General features: G+C 51.5%; 7 protein-coding genes across 7 annotated transcripts; 2 read left to right on the top strand and 5 right to left on the bottom strand.

The window, feature by feature from the left end:
* Positions 1-493: 493 nt before the first annotated feature.
* On the top strand, positions 494-2,311 carry MRS44_005844 (uncharacterized protein; the record flags this gene model as incomplete). The annotated part of the gene is made up of 1 exon (XM_046271979.2): positions 494-2,311. The coding sequence occupies one exon, from the start codon at positions 494-496 to the stop codon at positions 2,309-2,311; it is 1,818 nt and encodes a 605-aa protein (XP_046140580.1).
* Positions 2,312-2,601: 290 nt separating this feature from the next.
* Positions 2,602-4,554, bottom strand: MRS44_005845 (uncharacterized protein; the record flags this gene model as incomplete). The annotated part of the gene is made up of 5 exons (XM_046281917.2): positions 2,602-2,646; positions 2,700-2,863; positions 2,923-4,051; positions 4,101-4,453; positions 4,503-4,554. 5 exons carry the CDS (start codon positions 4,552-4,554, stop codon positions 2,602-2,604), a joined length of 1,743 nt encoding a protein of 580 aa, XP_046140579.1.
* Positions 4,555-5,585: 1,031 nt separating this feature from the next.
* MRS44_005846 (uncharacterized protein) lies at positions 5,586-6,845 on the bottom strand (the record flags this gene model as incomplete). Its single annotated transcript, XM_046274736.2, has 1 exon — positions 5,586-6,845. The coding sequence occupies one exon, from the start codon at positions 6,843-6,845 to the stop codon at positions 5,586-5,588; it is 1,260 nt and encodes a 419-aa protein (XP_046140578.2).
* Positions 6,846-6,973: 128 nt separating this feature from the next.
* On the bottom strand, positions 6,974-7,531 carry MRS44_005847 (uncharacterized protein; the record flags this gene model as incomplete). The annotated part of the gene is made up of 1 exon (XM_065621550.1): positions 6,974-7,531. One exon carries the CDS (start codon positions 7,529-7,531, stop codon positions 6,974-6,976), a length of 558 nt encoding a protein of 185 aa, XP_065477622.1.
* Positions 7,532-9,383: 1,852 nt separating this feature from the next.
* Positions 9,384-11,186, top strand: MRS44_005848 (uncharacterized protein; the record flags this gene model as incomplete). The annotated part of the gene is made up of 5 exons (XM_046270010.2): positions 9,384-9,554; positions 9,604-10,081; positions 10,140-10,575; positions 10,636-10,877; positions 10,933-11,186. 5 exons carry the CDS (start codon positions 9,384-9,386, stop codon positions 11,184-11,186), a joined length of 1,581 nt encoding a protein of 526 aa, XP_046140577.1.
* Positions 11,187-11,732: 546 nt separating this feature from the next.
* On the bottom strand, positions 11,733-13,074 carry MRS44_005849 (uncharacterized protein; the record flags this gene model as incomplete). The annotated part of the gene is made up of 3 exons (XM_046279300.2): positions 11,733-11,936; positions 11,987-12,212; positions 12,263-13,074. 3 exons carry the CDS (start codon positions 13,072-13,074, stop codon positions 11,733-11,735), a joined length of 1,242 nt encoding a protein of 413 aa, XP_046140576.1.
* A 1,113-nt stretch (positions 13,075-14,187) lies between these two features.
* On the bottom strand, positions 14,188-14,863 carry MRS44_005850 (uncharacterized protein; the record flags this gene model as incomplete). The annotated part of the gene is made up of 3 exons (XM_065621551.1): positions 14,188-14,549; positions 14,598-14,661; positions 14,711-14,863. 3 exons carry the CDS (start codon positions 14,861-14,863, stop codon positions 14,188-14,190), a joined length of 579 nt encoding a protein of 192 aa, XP_065477623.1.
* Positions 14,864-15,916: the final 1,053 nt, after the last annotated feature.

Genomic DNA, 15,916 nt, shown 5'->3' on the forward strand with positions numbered 1-15,916 from the left:
TTAGTCACTAACAGAGTATTCTTGAGGCCGTTACGGGGATCACGTCCAACCTGCTGCTCATTCGTGGACGTTGGCTGACACAAAAAGCTTGACATCATGAACTTGAACCACAGCGGCGCGTTAATACTGCTTTGGGTTTAGCACCCGCTCTTCTTCCATGCACCTTCAATGCAACATGAACGAGCCGCTGCAGGTCGGTCAACACTGCCTTGGGATCATCATTTGTGAGTCGCTGGTGATGTCTTAATCGAGGACTTTTGCGCCGCTATTAGTTCATAGCGAGGAAAATTGCTTGTTTCGTTTGCATATAGTCTTTGAGTTCAACGACAATGACATATGTTGTGTAGATTGATGACGAATTTGTCGTTATAGTTTGAGAGTTGTGCTGTCTCTGTCTCTGTCGAGATGGGTACAAAATGTGCGAGTTTCCAACCAAAGACGAAATGTTGATAGACTCGTTACGCCGAGTGTTCATCTAAACATCCTGGCAATCATGTTTTCCCGGCAATCCCTTCTCGCTCTTCTCTCCTTGTCGGGTCCCCCCGTTTTGGCTGACTTCCTCGGCCCGCGATACCCTCCCCCCACAGACCTGACTAGCAAAGACAGCCATGTCGTCGATGGATGGGAAAATCTTACCGAAACCTTGCAAGGCTATCTCAAGATTGACCCCGAAGAAGATCCTGTTCTCAGCACATTGAAGAACACTACCTTTTCTGTCGGCCTCTTCTCGACTCGCGACGATGGGGCGGCCAACAAGTTCCAGTTCCACCATAATTCCCCCACGACCAAGGGGGCCAAATACGGTACCAAGGAGGTCGACGGTGACACCATCTACGGCATCGCTAGTATAACCAAGCTCTTCACCGTCTATTCTGCCCTCATGAACCTGGATCCTACCGACTGGGAGCGTCCCTTGACCTACTTCTTCCCACAGCTTGCCGACACGGCAAAGGAAGCAAGAGACAACCCGACAGAGCACATTCAGTGGGACAGGATCACGCCTTTCGCCTTGGCCAACCAAATCAGCGGTGTTCCCCGCGATGGGTGGCCGTTATTCACAACTGGCGAAAAGTTGGTCGGTGACACGGCGGCGGCACTTGGACTTCCACCCCTGAACATGCAGAAGGATCCTCAGTTGTCGACCATGCCATGCAGCAACTTCTCAGATCCGAACATTACAAGCTGCGCTGATGACTATGACAACTATGTCGAGAGCCAGGAGAATCGTCCACCAACCTTTCTCCCATGGGCTAATCCAGCTTATGCCAACACGGGCTTCATCATCCTGGGAGCCGTCCTACAAAACCTCACCGGCAAGTCGCTCGATGAACAATTCAGCGACAACATCTTTGATCCACTTGGAATGTCTAGGACTTACACCGAAGCCCCTCCCAAAGACAAATGGGACAACGCCGTCATTCCCGTCAACAACAACACAGAGCTCGAGTTAATGTACTTGCTGACCCCCGATCCCGCCAAGAGCTCGGGCACATTGCTGTCCACCCTGAATGACCTTACAAAGTTTGGCTCAAGCATCCTCAACTACACCCTTCTCCCAGGCGACGTCACTCGCAAGTGGATGAAGCCCCATACACACACCGCACGATTGGACTACTCTGTTGGCGGCCCTTGGGAGATCCCTCGCTATGTTCATCCCGAGACGGGGCTGGTCATTGATCTTTACACCAAATCCGGCGACGCGGGTTTGTTTAGCTCTTTCCTTGTTTTGGTTCCCGAGTTCGAGATTGGCTTCTCCGTCCTGGCAGCGTCATCCGATAGAGCACTACGAGCTTTGGTTGCCGGCAAGATAGGTGATGCGGTGGTAAATGCCATCATGCCTGCACTCTTGGAGCAAGCGGCTTCTGAAGCTGAGAAAAACTATGGCGGTACCTATGTTTCCACAACAGAGGGACTAAACTCCTCGATCACCATCACCCGAAACAAGACAGAGGGTGCGCCCCCTGGTCTAACTATCTCGAGGTTCATCTCCAACGGCACAGACTATCTCCTCGCGGAAGCCGAGGCCAGTGGCGCACCCAACGACCCAGATGCCATGCCCAATCGCCTCGTGTCAACCGTGGTCGACGAGAAGTCGGGTCGAGTGGCAATGCGTGCTCTGACAGCAATGGACGCCCCGAAGCTGGCCAAAGGCACGATCTCTGGCATTCTCTCGGCTGATTGGACCACGATTGGAGGAGCTACCTATGGAGCTTTGGATATGGGACTCTATATTTTTGACGCGGATGAGGATGGCAAGGCGACAAGTGTGAGTCCTTTGGCATTCAGGGCAACACTGAAGCGAAAGGACTGAGCAGATGAATTTCCCAATGGGGGCCTTATACTCTTGACGAAGCGTTAAGTACTGACACTGACGTCAAGTCCTGGATGCAACTATAAGAGAAGTTTTGTATCTACGATAGGTCAGGATGGAACTATCACAGCGGTGGAGAATGCTTGAACAGCCTGTTTCTCAGCGCATTAAGTGCGGTCAATATTATGTCTATGTACATGTATCGCGCTATGTCTATAGTCTATATATCTATGAACAAAGGAGAAGAGTGAACATTCTCAGTATCTACTCTAGATCAATGTCTCCGTGGCTCAAGCATACAGCCCAGGGTAAGCCGCCTTGATGATGTCGGCTCCCTATGAAACCTATTAGTTATCTGCCTATAAGGCACATCGGCATGTTCACTAACCTTCTCAGCAATCATGTAGACCGAGTTCTGGATGCGGCAGTCGGGAATGACGGGAATGATGGATGCGTCGATAACTCGGAGGTTGTTGACTCCAAAGACCTTGAGCTTGGAGTCGACGACACCCTGCTCGATAGACTTGCCTAGTCGTGCGGTACCGCAAGGGTCTAGAAATAATCGCACTGTTAGACTTGTACAAATAGGGGAGATATAGGAATTGACTCACGGAAGCCTGTCTGGGACCTCTCCTTGATCATAATGTCCATGGCCTCATCAGAGCCTCGGGGCATAGCCCAAGGATAGTCCTCCTCAATGATATCCTTCATACCCTCGCCATTCAGTAGAATGTCGTCGACAAAGCGAACACCCTGGCGCATAGCTGCCAAGTCAAGGTCATTGGAGAAGAAGTTGATGTTGATGTCTGCCTGCTCGAGAGGGTCGGTCGACTTCAAGGTCACAGTTCCGTTGCGTGAAAGAGGCCGCAGAAGATCAACAATGACAGTCATGTAGTCGCCAGTGGGTGGTGTAGGAATATGCCACTGAAAGGCGTCGCAGAACATGGGGACAAAGTCAATCTCGAAGTGAGGCTGGCCACCGGGACCAAAGGGGTCGATGTTGCCGTTGGCCTTCTTGTATTCGACGTACTCGGGCACCTTCTCGAGGTAGCTGTCGATACGAGGAAGACCGACGAGCTCGAGAAGGCCGCTGGTCATGGGGCCCTTGTTCTTCCAGCGGTAAGCAGAGGCGGCAGCATCCTTCTCCAGACCGGGTCGCAGGAGGTGCTTGTCAAGTCCGTATCCGTCCTTGATCTTGAAGACGTGAGGAAGAATAGGGTGGTCAAGAAGGTTCTGACCAACATGTTCAGACTTGACAACAGAGTTGATGCCGAACTTGTTGAGTTCCTGCTCAGGACCGATGCCAGACAGGAGCAGCAATTTGGGAGTCTCATAAACACCAAGCGACACAATGACCTCGTACTGAGCACGGAGAGAAACAGTCTGACCATCAGGACCAATGACCTCAACACCAACAGCCTTTCCATTCTCAAAGATGAGTTGCTTCGCGTTGGTCTGTCCAAGAACGGTGACGTTGGGCTTACCCTCCAGGAACCGCCAGCTGGAGGATCGCTTGCCGTTGTAGATGGTGTTGATGCACTTCCAGAGACCATGCATCTCGCCGTTGTGAACGTCATCAGTGAGGGGCTCACCCTTGCTGACCCAGGCCTTGGTGAGGGCGTTGCGCCAGCCCTCAGTCTCGGGGAGGAGATCTGAGTGTGAGACGGGAAGAGGACCATTCTCGCCGATATACTTGAGCTCAGGGCGATGCTCACCACGGTCATCGTGATAGGTAGCGGGCTAAGGACTGTTAGATACTATGGTGTAAATGTGTCTAAGAAGCACGAACCTTGTAGAGGTACTCCTTGCAAGTCTTCCAAGTCCACTCATCACCACCAAACTCAGCCCAATCGTCAAAAGTAGCAGCGGAACCGGGGATCCAAGTGTAGTAGTTGAGGCACGAGCTGCCACCGAGAACCTTTCCTCGGGTGTTGGGCTTCTCAATACGAGTGTACTCGGGACGATCAATCATGCCAGTCTTGAAAGACCAATCATACTTGGAACCTCGGAGAGTGAAGGCAGTGGCGGGAGTGGTGATGGCGTCAACGGCAGAAGGGTTGTCAATGCCGGCCTCGACGACGAGGACGGACACGTTGGGGTTCTCGGCCAGGCGGCCAGCAACCACGCAGCCAGCGGTGCCACCTTTGAAGTTGTTAGTTGTATTTATGAGGATGCTGAGAGGGGAACAAACCGCCGACGACGATGAAGTCAAAGGCCTTGGGAGCTTCAGTGATGACAGCCATTTTGGGAGATTATGTATTAAATGAGTCGAAGAAGCTTAAAAACAAGGTTGGTGATGTGACTTTTGGAGTTAAGATCGGAAGAGAGATGATTAGATGTTGAAGGCGAATGTTGCCTGAATGTGAATGCGAGTGATGAGTAGTGAGTTCATTCTCTGAGCGACATTCAAGACTTCTTTTATAATTCTCATCCAAGCTGATGCGACACAATACGATCCATCGCCAAGTCCCATCAACGTCCCCAAATGCCATCCTTCCGAAGTTTCCATGGCCATTCTCACAAACGTCCGGCGTTCGGCAACGACTAGATGTCGCGTACGGGAGAAAGATGCCGCAACCATGGAGGATAAAGTGCCATTGAGAGTCGGCGTTGCCGGAGGATGCAAAAATACGGCGTCTTGGCCAAGACTCCGGCAGTTTATGCCGTCAAGTTCAGGGAGCGGCCGCTACTTTTGGTGTTCTTATTCCCGCACGGCAGATTGTTGCCGGAGGGTGACGACGTCATCTTTGCATGGGAGGATGCAGAGGTGTTGACCGTTTAGCCGTACCAAGAAACACATTGGCAGTATCTCATACGGGTACTGCCCGTGTTGGTGATAACTCTGTATGGAGCAAACGAGACTTGAATAGCTTAAAAAGACTCAAAAGACATTCTTGAAGCTAGTTGCCTGCAGCTATGAGATACGAATGATCAGAAAATCCTGGCAGTGTGATTATGCTAGGATCTATGAGACATCTCTACTTGATAGTGATGAAGTTTAAGTAGCTAAAAGTATGGAGTGCGATGGGCTGGCTGTATGCAGCAGCGCAGCACACTGAAGGAAAAACGAGGCACTAGACTGAGGCATCACCGTCTCTCTACCTTAGGGCAGCTATTTGTCGCAACGAAATGCGGATATTAATATTGAAGTCTTGTAGATAATTGCCCAAGGCTATCTTAATTCTTTTAATTATTTGAACATCCTCATGTATATTCTCATTGAGTTGATGCCGATATGTGAGAGGTATCAGAACTGTCTTTGTATTCTGGAGGTTTACAGAGTCTCCCGGCATGCTTCGCACTCGCATCGCAAGCCCTGATTCCGAAGAAATCTCTTGCCAAAGTTCACTGTTATCTGCTCTCCATGCCTGATGTCTCTGACTGCCTCAATCCCGCATATCCAATGACTCGAAACCCTCAGAGGGCGCACGCGCGCTGATGCCCGGCAGTGGTGATTGAGGTGCAAGAAACAGTTGCTGGGGCCGGCCACGGAAATCTGACAAACGACCGTCTCCCCATCAATGTCGGGTCGGTGCATGTCCATAACCCAGCTGGAGTTGTGAGGATACGTGCCACTGGGAACGATCTTGCCACAGATCTGCCCCATCACTTCGCCTTTTCTGTAAGCGACCTCTCCTTCACGAGAAGCCACTGCCTGGAGACCAAACCCCAGATTACCCCATGACTTGATGCGCGGCCTACGCTTGACCAGTCTTGTGTAGAGACATTGGCACTTGCTTTCGGAGCAGAAATCGCATTGACGTTCTGTTGAAACGATTGCGAGGGGATTGGCCTTCCAGGGCCATTCATCCGGCCAACCAGTTGGCTTGGCCCAGTCTGGGAACTCTTCACCATCATACTGGTTCTCCTCGCAGTATTCGTGCGGTCGTAGTAGGGATAACAAGATGTCGTCGGAGAGGCTCTTTTCCCAGGACAGAAGTACAGGATGTTCCTTTTCCCATTTAAACATCATGTCGTCCTTGACTCCCAAGACCATGTCAATCAGCGCTTCACAAGCCTGACAGATGCGCTCCACGAAGGGGGTGTCGACAAGCTTCGCAAATCTTTCCAGCTCGCCCCCTCTCATACTGAGGTAGTCACGCCCTGACAAGCAATAGGGCTTTGCTGACTTGAAAGGGATCAGGCACAAGAGTCCTGGGAATCGCCCGCAGACTAGACGCCAGAATCGGCCTTGTGTGACCTGGTGCTGGAACTTTGTGCGGTCTGAGGCGCTGAATCCGAACTTGTCCATCATTTTGTTAATCTCGGCTGGGTCGGCACGGATCCGGCCTTGCTTGGTATTGTCAACGGCCAGAGCCATTTGGTACTGCACAAGCCGTGACATGAAGCTGTTCAGTACTGACTTGTCGGTGATCAGCCTCAGGCTCCTCCACAGCTCCATTGCTCGTTCAACGCCTTGACTCTGGGTTTGAAATAGGCCCATATCGGTGGTCCGATCCCTCCTAGCAGCGATAAGAGAGCAAAATTGGCGTATTGCTGGGCCGCTCTGAATGGCAGCGACTCGCTGGAGCATCGTGGCCGTTGGAGGGTTGGTTGCTGGGAATGGAGGGATTCGGCATAGATGATCATGGCTTTTGAGCTTCAGGATCAGCTTCTCAAGTTCGGTCGAGTGTGAGCCTCCTTTTGAGGATGCACTCCCCTCTATCCTCGGCTTCTTCGTGGGTTGACCTGGACCAACCCCGCCTTGCCTTTTGGCGCCTTTCTCCCCGATCCGTAGGACTCGGCCGTATCACGAACCTCAACAAAAGACTCCATTGATGACGGGGTATTGGGGCGCAAAGCATGCTCTGGTCGCGGGGTTGCCGGTACGGGAGTTGCCTGGTCATGGTCGGCGGAGAGTGTGTGATCCGGAGGAGACGGGGGGAGCGGCGTCCGCTGAGTCAATACCGTGGCCGCACCGGATGTGAAAGAAGCGGTTTCGGCCGTCCCGTTGTCCAGATCTAATGAAGATAGAAACGAGGTTGAAAAAATAACGGCTTCTTGAGCGATAGAAGTTAGATCGCGAAGTGCGACTCTGACATGGTTCTGCGGAGTGGAGGATAACGAGGCAACTGCAACTGGAGCTGGTGGCGATGTGCCGAGGTTCGCTTGTTGGAGTGTTTGTTGTGTTTGCTGCTCCAGCTGTATCGCCGTTTTAGAAGCAATGAGCCGCTGAAGAAGGCCTTGAGCCTCCTGAATAATACGATCCAGGCTGTCCATGCTGAGTGCTATCGCATCAAAGTCGATCCAAGACCAGGACTCCTAGATACTGGGACGAGGGGCAGCCACAATGATATTTGCGTCGTTGTGGCCCGTGCGCCGCTAGCTAGAAACATCACTTCACCACATTTTAACAGACAAAGAAATACATTTGGAAGAGACTCTGTCTGTATTGAATCTTGTTTTAATACTCTATACTACTATTGTAAAGCGGTACTAGAATATATGGATGAGTATTTACTAGTAATATGCTTGCTTCATCGATATTATGACAGAGTTCTCTGTTAAGCCCAGGCATAAGCACGAATCGCGGTGCGCCAGGCCATCGCGGGGAAGCCAGCCAGATCATTCAAACATCCATATTATCTCTACACACCGCGAGGGATAACTTTATGGCTATTTGGGATTGACACAATACATAATGGGCTATCATTTGAATAGGTATAGCATTGGATGGATGTTGAAACGGTGAACTTGCAGATGAGTTCTCAGCGCCCGTTCCGCGTATTGCCCTTTTCGGCATGAAGTGTTTGCCAGGTACCACTGAATCTCGAGGACACAGAGTTGAGGATGTCAACCACGGATATTTTCCACGCTTGTGGTCAGGGAAACACCTTGTAAGGAGAGTTCGGGGTTCAGATTGGGACTGATAGGAATACTTCAGCACAGCGAGATAGAGCCTGCAGAGCTTATCAGTGCTATCGCAAGATGAGGAGATTGCCAAACAAACTAGGCTCTCAGCTCTCTCACCCAAGCTCATGTCCAGCTCAAACATAACCCGGAACTTTACAGATTCCCAAATAATTGCGATCTGGGCGCTGAAGATACGAAGATGGCTCAGTGTTATCGATCACCAAGCCTCGAGATAGGCATCACCGGATGCAAGGGATGTCTCCTGTGCTGTTGCAAGAGTCTCAATGCGTATCCTAGATCGAGCTCGTAGGTAGGTATGAGTTCATACTCTTCTAGCAACTCACGCCATCATCACCAACTCAATTGACTCCTATGCCTAAACAGAGTTCTGTCCCTGATGATCCTGACCTCCCTCCACGTCCCCTTACCCGACTCCCCGTAGCGATAACCCGGGGGACCCGGACAACTTCCTGATATCAGACCCGGACGCGCTGGACCGAGAAACTTGTCCGTGATTTCCGTCCCCACCCCCGCATCTTTTCCCATATCGTCTATCTCAAGTCTAGCCTCTCCCTTTACCCCGCGTCTTGGGATAAGGCTAATGTGAGCACTAGGGGGTCCGTGGCGAGACCGAGACCCATGGTCGACGCCCAATCAGCTGGGTCCCAAGTGCAGCTTATCATTCTGCTGGACTCTTCCCAATCCTTGTCGGTACCTATCTCGGAGGTACCGCCGACACTACGAGTCGTGGCCCCAGTCGGATGACCCAGTTTCTCTCTATCAGGGACGAGGGCTTTCTCGACTAGGTATCGCGGGGGGCGTCGTACAGGAGTGGGAACACGCAAACAAGTCTCCAATCGTGTCGTTGCCGATTTGTTCATGGTGTCCGCCCTCAGTTCTCCGCCCTCCTGGGGAAACGAGAGCACCAACATGTCAAGCGTGTGTGTGTGTGTGTGTGTGTCTCGGCCAAGCTCTACCTCGTCCTTGTTTAGCACAGGGAATAGAGGAGAGTCTGGCCATCTCCTCCAAGGGCTCGCTATCCAAGACCTGGTCGAGGCGAGTAAAAAAAAAAAGGCTCGAGCATTTCTCCGTGTTTGGCATTAAAAACGGCGCGGTGTCTCCGCATCCTGACTCGGTGAAAGAAATCGATCGACACTTCAAGAAACTCTTTCATCTTTCTTTCCTTTTACAATCTTCATTCATACAAAAAAGAGTCATCATGTCGTCCAAGTCTATTGACGACCAGCAAAAGGTCGACATGGAAAAGGGAGAGAATGACACCGGCTCCTACCGTGTTGCATCCAACACCACGTACGATGCGCATCAGGACGTTTTGGGTGCTGAGGATGTCAACCCTATTCTTATGGCCAAGATGCACCTCGTCAATGACGTACGAAATTGGCACTCCCTCCTTCAAGAATGCAGCTGACTCCTGATAGGCAATTGACGAGATCGGCTGGACAAGCTTCCACCTGAAGCTCTTCTGTCTCAGCGGCTTCGGCTACGCCGTCGACTCCCTGGTCGCCGTCCTTCAGGGCATCGTCGCCTCCCAGGCCTACGCCGAGATCGGCTACAATGGTTACCCGACCGGTCTCACAATTGCTCTGTACGCTGGTCTCCTGGTCGGCGCTCTCTTCTGGGGCTTCGGTGCAGACATGGTCGGCCGCAAGATTGCCTTCAACACGACCCTCTTCATCACGTCCATCTCGACCATCATCTCGGGAGCTGCGACTCACTGGGCCTTCTTCGGCACCTTCATTGCCCTGCTCGGTTTCGGCGCCGGTGGCAACTTGGTGCTTGATCCTACCGTGTTCCTCGAGTTCTTGCCCTCAAAGAAGCAATGGCTTGTCACGGCTATGGCTACATGGTGGGGATTCGGACAGGCTTCTGCAGGATTCATCGCTTGGGGATACTTCTGTAAGTTGTCTTCTTCCTCCGCAGAGTCGTGATGGTTGCTAACGGGATAACTACACAGCCCGAAGCGAATGGAGCTGCGACCCCGCGGACCCTGCCTCGTGTACTTGGCAAAACAACAAGGCCTGGAGACTCATCATGTTCACGTCCGGAGGCATCATCTTCATCATGTCCATCATCCGTGTCATGGTGATTGAACTCACAGAGACGCCCAAGCACTTGCTCGCCCATGGAAAGGATGAGCAGCTCGTGGAGGAGCTCCAGGCTCTCGCGGCGAAGCACAACAGGCCTTGCTCGCTGACCCTCGCCCAGCTCCAGTCACTTGGCCAGGTCGAGACAGAAATGACACACCGAGGTGTTGGGGAGTTTGTCCGGGAACTTGGAAGCCATCTCAGGGGACTTTTCGTCACCCGAAAGATTTCCATTTCCACCACTCTGATCTGGTTCTCCTGGTTGCTCATTGGCCTTGCATATCCCCTATTCTTCATCTTTCTTCCGTAAGTCACCCTCAATACTGGATCATTCATGACTTGGAAACTGACAGCCTGTGTTTTCAGAGCCCTCATCAGCAGCCGTGTTCCAAGCGAAAACCCGTCTCTCAACACGACTTGGAGAGATTACAGCATCACAAGTCTCTGCGCCTCCATCGGACCGCTGATTGCTGCCTACCTCGCCGAGCTCAAGTTCCTTGGACGCAAGCACACAATGGGAATTGGTGCAATCGTCACGGCTGCCTTCTTCTTTGGCTATACCGCCGTCAAGACCTCGGCCCAGAACCTTGCCCTGAGTTGCTGCATTTGTAAGATATACTTTCCACTGTGTTCTGAATCCTACAAGAAACTAATTCTTGACAGCTATTTGCATCAATGTCTACTACGGAACCCTTTATGCGTACACCGCCGAGGTTCTCCCCTCTGCTCACCGTACCACTGGTAACGGTATCGCCGTAGCACTGAACCGTATCATGGGACTCCTCTCGGCAGTCATCGCCCAGGTTGCCGATACCACATCCGTGACTCCTCTGTACATCTGTGCTGGGTTGTTCATTGTGCTCATGATTGTCTCGGCTCTTCTGCCATTCGAGCCCCGAGGCCGACGAGCCTCTTAGAGGATTATATCCTGGCAATTGTATATGGTTTAATGTGGGTGGGAATTTTGGGTTTTATTATTCTATTGGATGTACGTTGTACGCACTTCGGCCCCATTCTGAGGGCTTCTGGGAGGTGGGATGAGAGGACTACTTGAGGATGTTTATACAGCTCCCCAAGAGCAAACGTTGTTGAAAATCACCTTGAAAGTGTTTCTGTGCTATTAATGACATTTCAAATCATCGAAATCGTTAACTCATCATATCTACTTGTCTCGATATCTCCTTGGTAAATTATTTTTTGGATGTGGCTTGAACTTCACTATCGGGCTCCCTTTAAGAATAACCTGCCCTTCCGCCGTCTCCTTTTGGAGACATTATTGATATCAACAACAATAACTCGGCCTTAAAAATTGGTGAAAGTTGGAGATTTGATAGATATATCGACGTAAGCAAAGGCATGACAACTAAAAGCCAAAGATCTGTCACAAAGAATGGTACATGGTAGTATTCCAAGCTGATCAATTTTGGTATGCGCTACATAATCTGCTTTTACAACTTATCACTCTACCAAGACAGCTGCTCCGATGCACCATCACAAGCTCCCATATCCAACTTTGCACAGAACGCCTCCTCCTCCTCAAACTTGCCCGTCTTCATGGCAGCCGTCGGCTGCGGAGACGCAGGCCAGATATCGTGACCTGCCTCCTCTTCTCGAGCACGGTGCTCCATGACCACCTGGCGAATAGTCTCCTGGAAGAAGATGGGTCCCTGAAATATGTTAGCCTGTACAAGTTTGCTGATGTCATGGGGGAGCACACCTTTTCCTTCTCGGGGTGCAGCTGGCCGTTGATAAAGATTCCACCCTCGAGGTTCTTTTGCGTGCCGTTGCAGAGATCCTTGTCTTCTTGGAGAACCTGCTTAAAGAACTCGTTGATCCTCTTGAAATTCTCATCGTCGGTGTTGTTGTGGCGGAAGACGTCGTACTCCATCAGCGTCTTTCCCGCAGACATGGGGATGCAGCGCATCATGTAGAAAAAGTCAGGTCTATTGACAGTCAGTAGAATGTTCGGATAGAGTAGACCGTAGGAGCTTACGTCACGGTGAAGCAGGCGTTCGGGAAGAGGAAGCTGCTCGCAACTTGCATCGTCGTGTCGGTCTCGTCCTTGTTCTGGTTGAAATGCTGGATATGTCCACCCTTAGTCTCAACGCGGTACGCAGCCAGGTTCGAGACGGCATTGACTCCAGGATGACCCGTAGGGCAGTGGTAGCACTCATTGTAGTTGTCTGCAAGAGTCTTCCAGTTGTAGTCGCCCTCCATAGTCCACGTGTGGTCATAGTGGTAGTCGTTCATCAGATCATACGGAGCCAGACGTTCCTGCGTGTCGACACCATCAAAATCCTCCTCCCAGGCGATGCTCGGCTTTCCGGCCTCTAGGTTTATCCAGATGAAGCCCTTGGAGTCGATGCGCAGGTTCACAGGGAGGAGGTTGTGCTTGGTCTTGTCAAAGTCAGGTACCGTCTCAAAGCGCGGAGCCTTTGCCAAGTTGCCTTTGAAGCCGTAGGACCAGCCGTGATACTTGCATGACAAGATGGCAGCGTTTCCGCAGCCCTGGGTGACGATGGGAAAAGCGCGGTGACGGCAGACATTGTGAAAGGCATTGATCTGGCCGTCGCGATCCATGACGAGGAAGAAGGAGAAGCCAGCTTCTGTGAAGGAGACATAGTCACCGGCCTTCTTGAATCGCAGCTTGTGTGTGAGGAGGATCCATTTTCGCGAAAAGATGGCTCGGCGTTCAAGCTCGTACATGGCGGCGGAGCGGTACCATGATGCAGGCAAGGCCCTTGGCTCGTCGTGAGAGGATGAGTCTTTTTGAGGGGTAGACTTGACTCCAAAGAAGCCAAACATGGTGATCGATGTGGTGTTTGTGATGTGATGGTGGGTTTTGTTCCGACTAACTCAATTCTTAGTGAAGATAGTTACTAGTGAAAGGTTGCTGATGAGTTGTAGAGTGTCTAGTTGGGAGTCACAACACAGAGGCGGGCTCTCAATAAATGCTTCACAGAAATCGGCCAACTGAGTGCAACGCATTTGCGAAATCGGGATAGCGACATGACACGCGGGATGGCAAAAAATGGGTACTTGGAGACACAGGTATCCATCCCTCGAGTTTCTCTTTAGTATCTTTTGATAGGTTGTTGCTGGTGGCTTTGGTGTTAGCCTCATCCACCGGTACGCTCACAATGACAGACTTGTCGGCCAAGTACCTCGTCCTCATCCATCCACACCAAACGAAAACTCCACAGATATCGAGGCAGGGCGGATCACAGACTGTGGAGCGAGGATACGATAGCCGACATACTCCGCAGTTGCTCAAGATTCCCAAGGCCGAGAAAAGTGTCAGATGACCCAGGCGGGACGAAGCCGCTCATCTCTCTTCCGCCACGAGACAAAGCCTGGACCGAGGATTAACTGTCACTTCCCCGCGTTTTCCATCGTTGGGCTTGATCGTGTTTCGAACAAGGGAGGGACGCCATGCGAGGTCGGGCCAACCGCTAATCTCACGACGGAAAACTAGGTTCAAAACTCCGTGACTCCGGCGGGAAACTATCACCAAGTGGGACGCGGAAAACTATGTAAATCTCCGGGCGATAACACAAATCAATCAATTACATTGCGCGTCCCATTCGCTCACAGCCTCCAATTGATCTCGGCCTTGTCTGTCGCAATCTCATATCTATCGCGGCTTCATTCCATTCCCATATCATATGCTCAATCTCTTGATACCATCCAGGCCGAGCTGTTGAACGCGGAGAATCACCGTCCCCCATACGACTCCAAATATCCGACACCAAGATACGCGCTACCCACTGCGTGTCTTGGCCATTGGTGCCCGCAGATAACGGGAAGTTTCCCCTCTTTCAGCACACGTTTGTCGGAGAAGGAGATGCTACACGGCGGGAAATGGCAGCGATCAACACACATACACATTATCATTCATCTCCTCTAATGTCTCTAACCTCAAGCTACAGAACCAGCCTCTCGCACCGCGGTCCAAATCCTTAACAGAGCCCCCTCAGGCCCAGTAACAGGGTCCTGACTGGGAAAAGGCACCCCACCAATCTCATCGACAAGCTCCCTCCCCTCCAACGGCGCCTTTCCATACTCGTTGCGCCATTTCGGCGACCCGTCTGGGTACACGCCAATGTAGCGATACTTTTCGCTCTTGTCCTTGGTCCTGTCTTCCTTGCCCACTGAAGCGTGCGCCACCCCCGCTGGAACCACCACCACGTCTCCCGCCTTGACGTGGCATTTGACACCAGCGCTCGCGTCGTCCCCGACGCCTGCGCCAAAGATCAACTCAGATTCGCCTTGGAAGACCCCTATTTTGTGTCAGTGGCCCATAGTGTGTATCGTCTGTGAATCAAAACACATGCCGTAGCACTCGTGGGTGTTAGGATGGAAGTGCTTCGCTGTAATAGTCCCCCATGTGCCCTGGTACTGTCAGTCTTGCCCATCACCCTACCACTGCAAGCAATCTCACTTTTTTCGTCCAGCCATGGCTCTCGAGCAATTTTGTAGTGCTGGCTTCGTCGTGTGGCTCAGGGAGCACCCCTCGATAGACTAGCACAGGGAACACATTGTTGGGGCAGTGAGTAGTTGGCTTCACAAAATGCGTCTCGGGGTTGGCGGACATGTTTAATATGGGTAATTCAACGCTAGTCTTTGGTGATGAGTCGTTGAAACACCAAGATATCGAAGCAACGAGGTCGAGAATCTATCTTGCAAGTTGAATGTCTATCCCGGTACCGTCCTTCTCCACCATAAGCAGCATGGAAGCGACGAGCTAGGCCTTAAATACGTGAAATCCCTTCAATAAATCAACCGTCAACTTTGGCCGTAACAGGTATTACTACCCGCTGCCAGCGTCATTCTTGTAAGAGTTGTGAGTCGTGAGGGGAACGGCCTATTTCATCGCCGAGAAATCTCCGCCCCGAACTCCTCCAGCCTTAGCTTTGAGATGTTGGCTTGTCTCCAGCCCAAGTTCCGGTCTCATTGGTCCGTATCGTGTCATAGGCGCGATTTTATTGATTTCAAGGTTCAATGTATATCTGACTATGTTTGTCGGGCCTTCTGGCTCATCAGGGGCCGGGCTTCAACTATAACAAAGAACACATTGACTATGTTTGTCAACGTGTAAAATGAAACGGACATCGCTTGCAGAGGTATCGGGTTAAAAAATGTTTAAAGGGCACATTATTAGGTTTAGAAGTTGCAATAACAGTACAGAGTCCTGAGTGGCCTATCTGCCACTCCTCTCAAAATCCCTAAGGTTGTCACCAACGGGACACCACAAGGCCGGCTGGGCCCATAATTCCAATAGAGTCCTGCGCCCAAAACAATCAGCGACCTTGGGTCGAGTCTGGAGTGTTTGGCGGCGCCGGAGGCTGTGGCTTTCCTGGGGGAGTAGAGCTATTCATGGTAGCCTTCCTCGAAAGCCTCGTCAGTCAATGTGTTGTGCTAGCCATCGATTGGGTGTGAGAGCTTGGTAGGAACCTACTAGTAGAACGAGTGTACCAAGTCGTCCCTCTTTCGATTCCTCCTTGAGGTGATTCAGCGAGATTGAGTGGCTATTGGTTGCCAGGAGCAGCTGAGCGGGTCAGATTTTGGAAGGAGTTGGTTGGATTTATACACGTCTTGACCTGTTGGCAGCCTTTAACTAAAGTCTAGGATGTTGCTTGTAACATGT

This window comes from Fusarium solani (assembly GCF_023522795.1).
Source record: "Fusarium solani strain SB1 chromosome Unknown bctg00000003_1, whole genome shotgun sequence".
In the NCBI taxonomy this organism is placed as follows: domain Eukaryota; kingdom Fungi; phylum Ascomycota; class Sordariomycetes; order Hypocreales; family Nectriaceae; genus Fusarium; species Fusarium solani.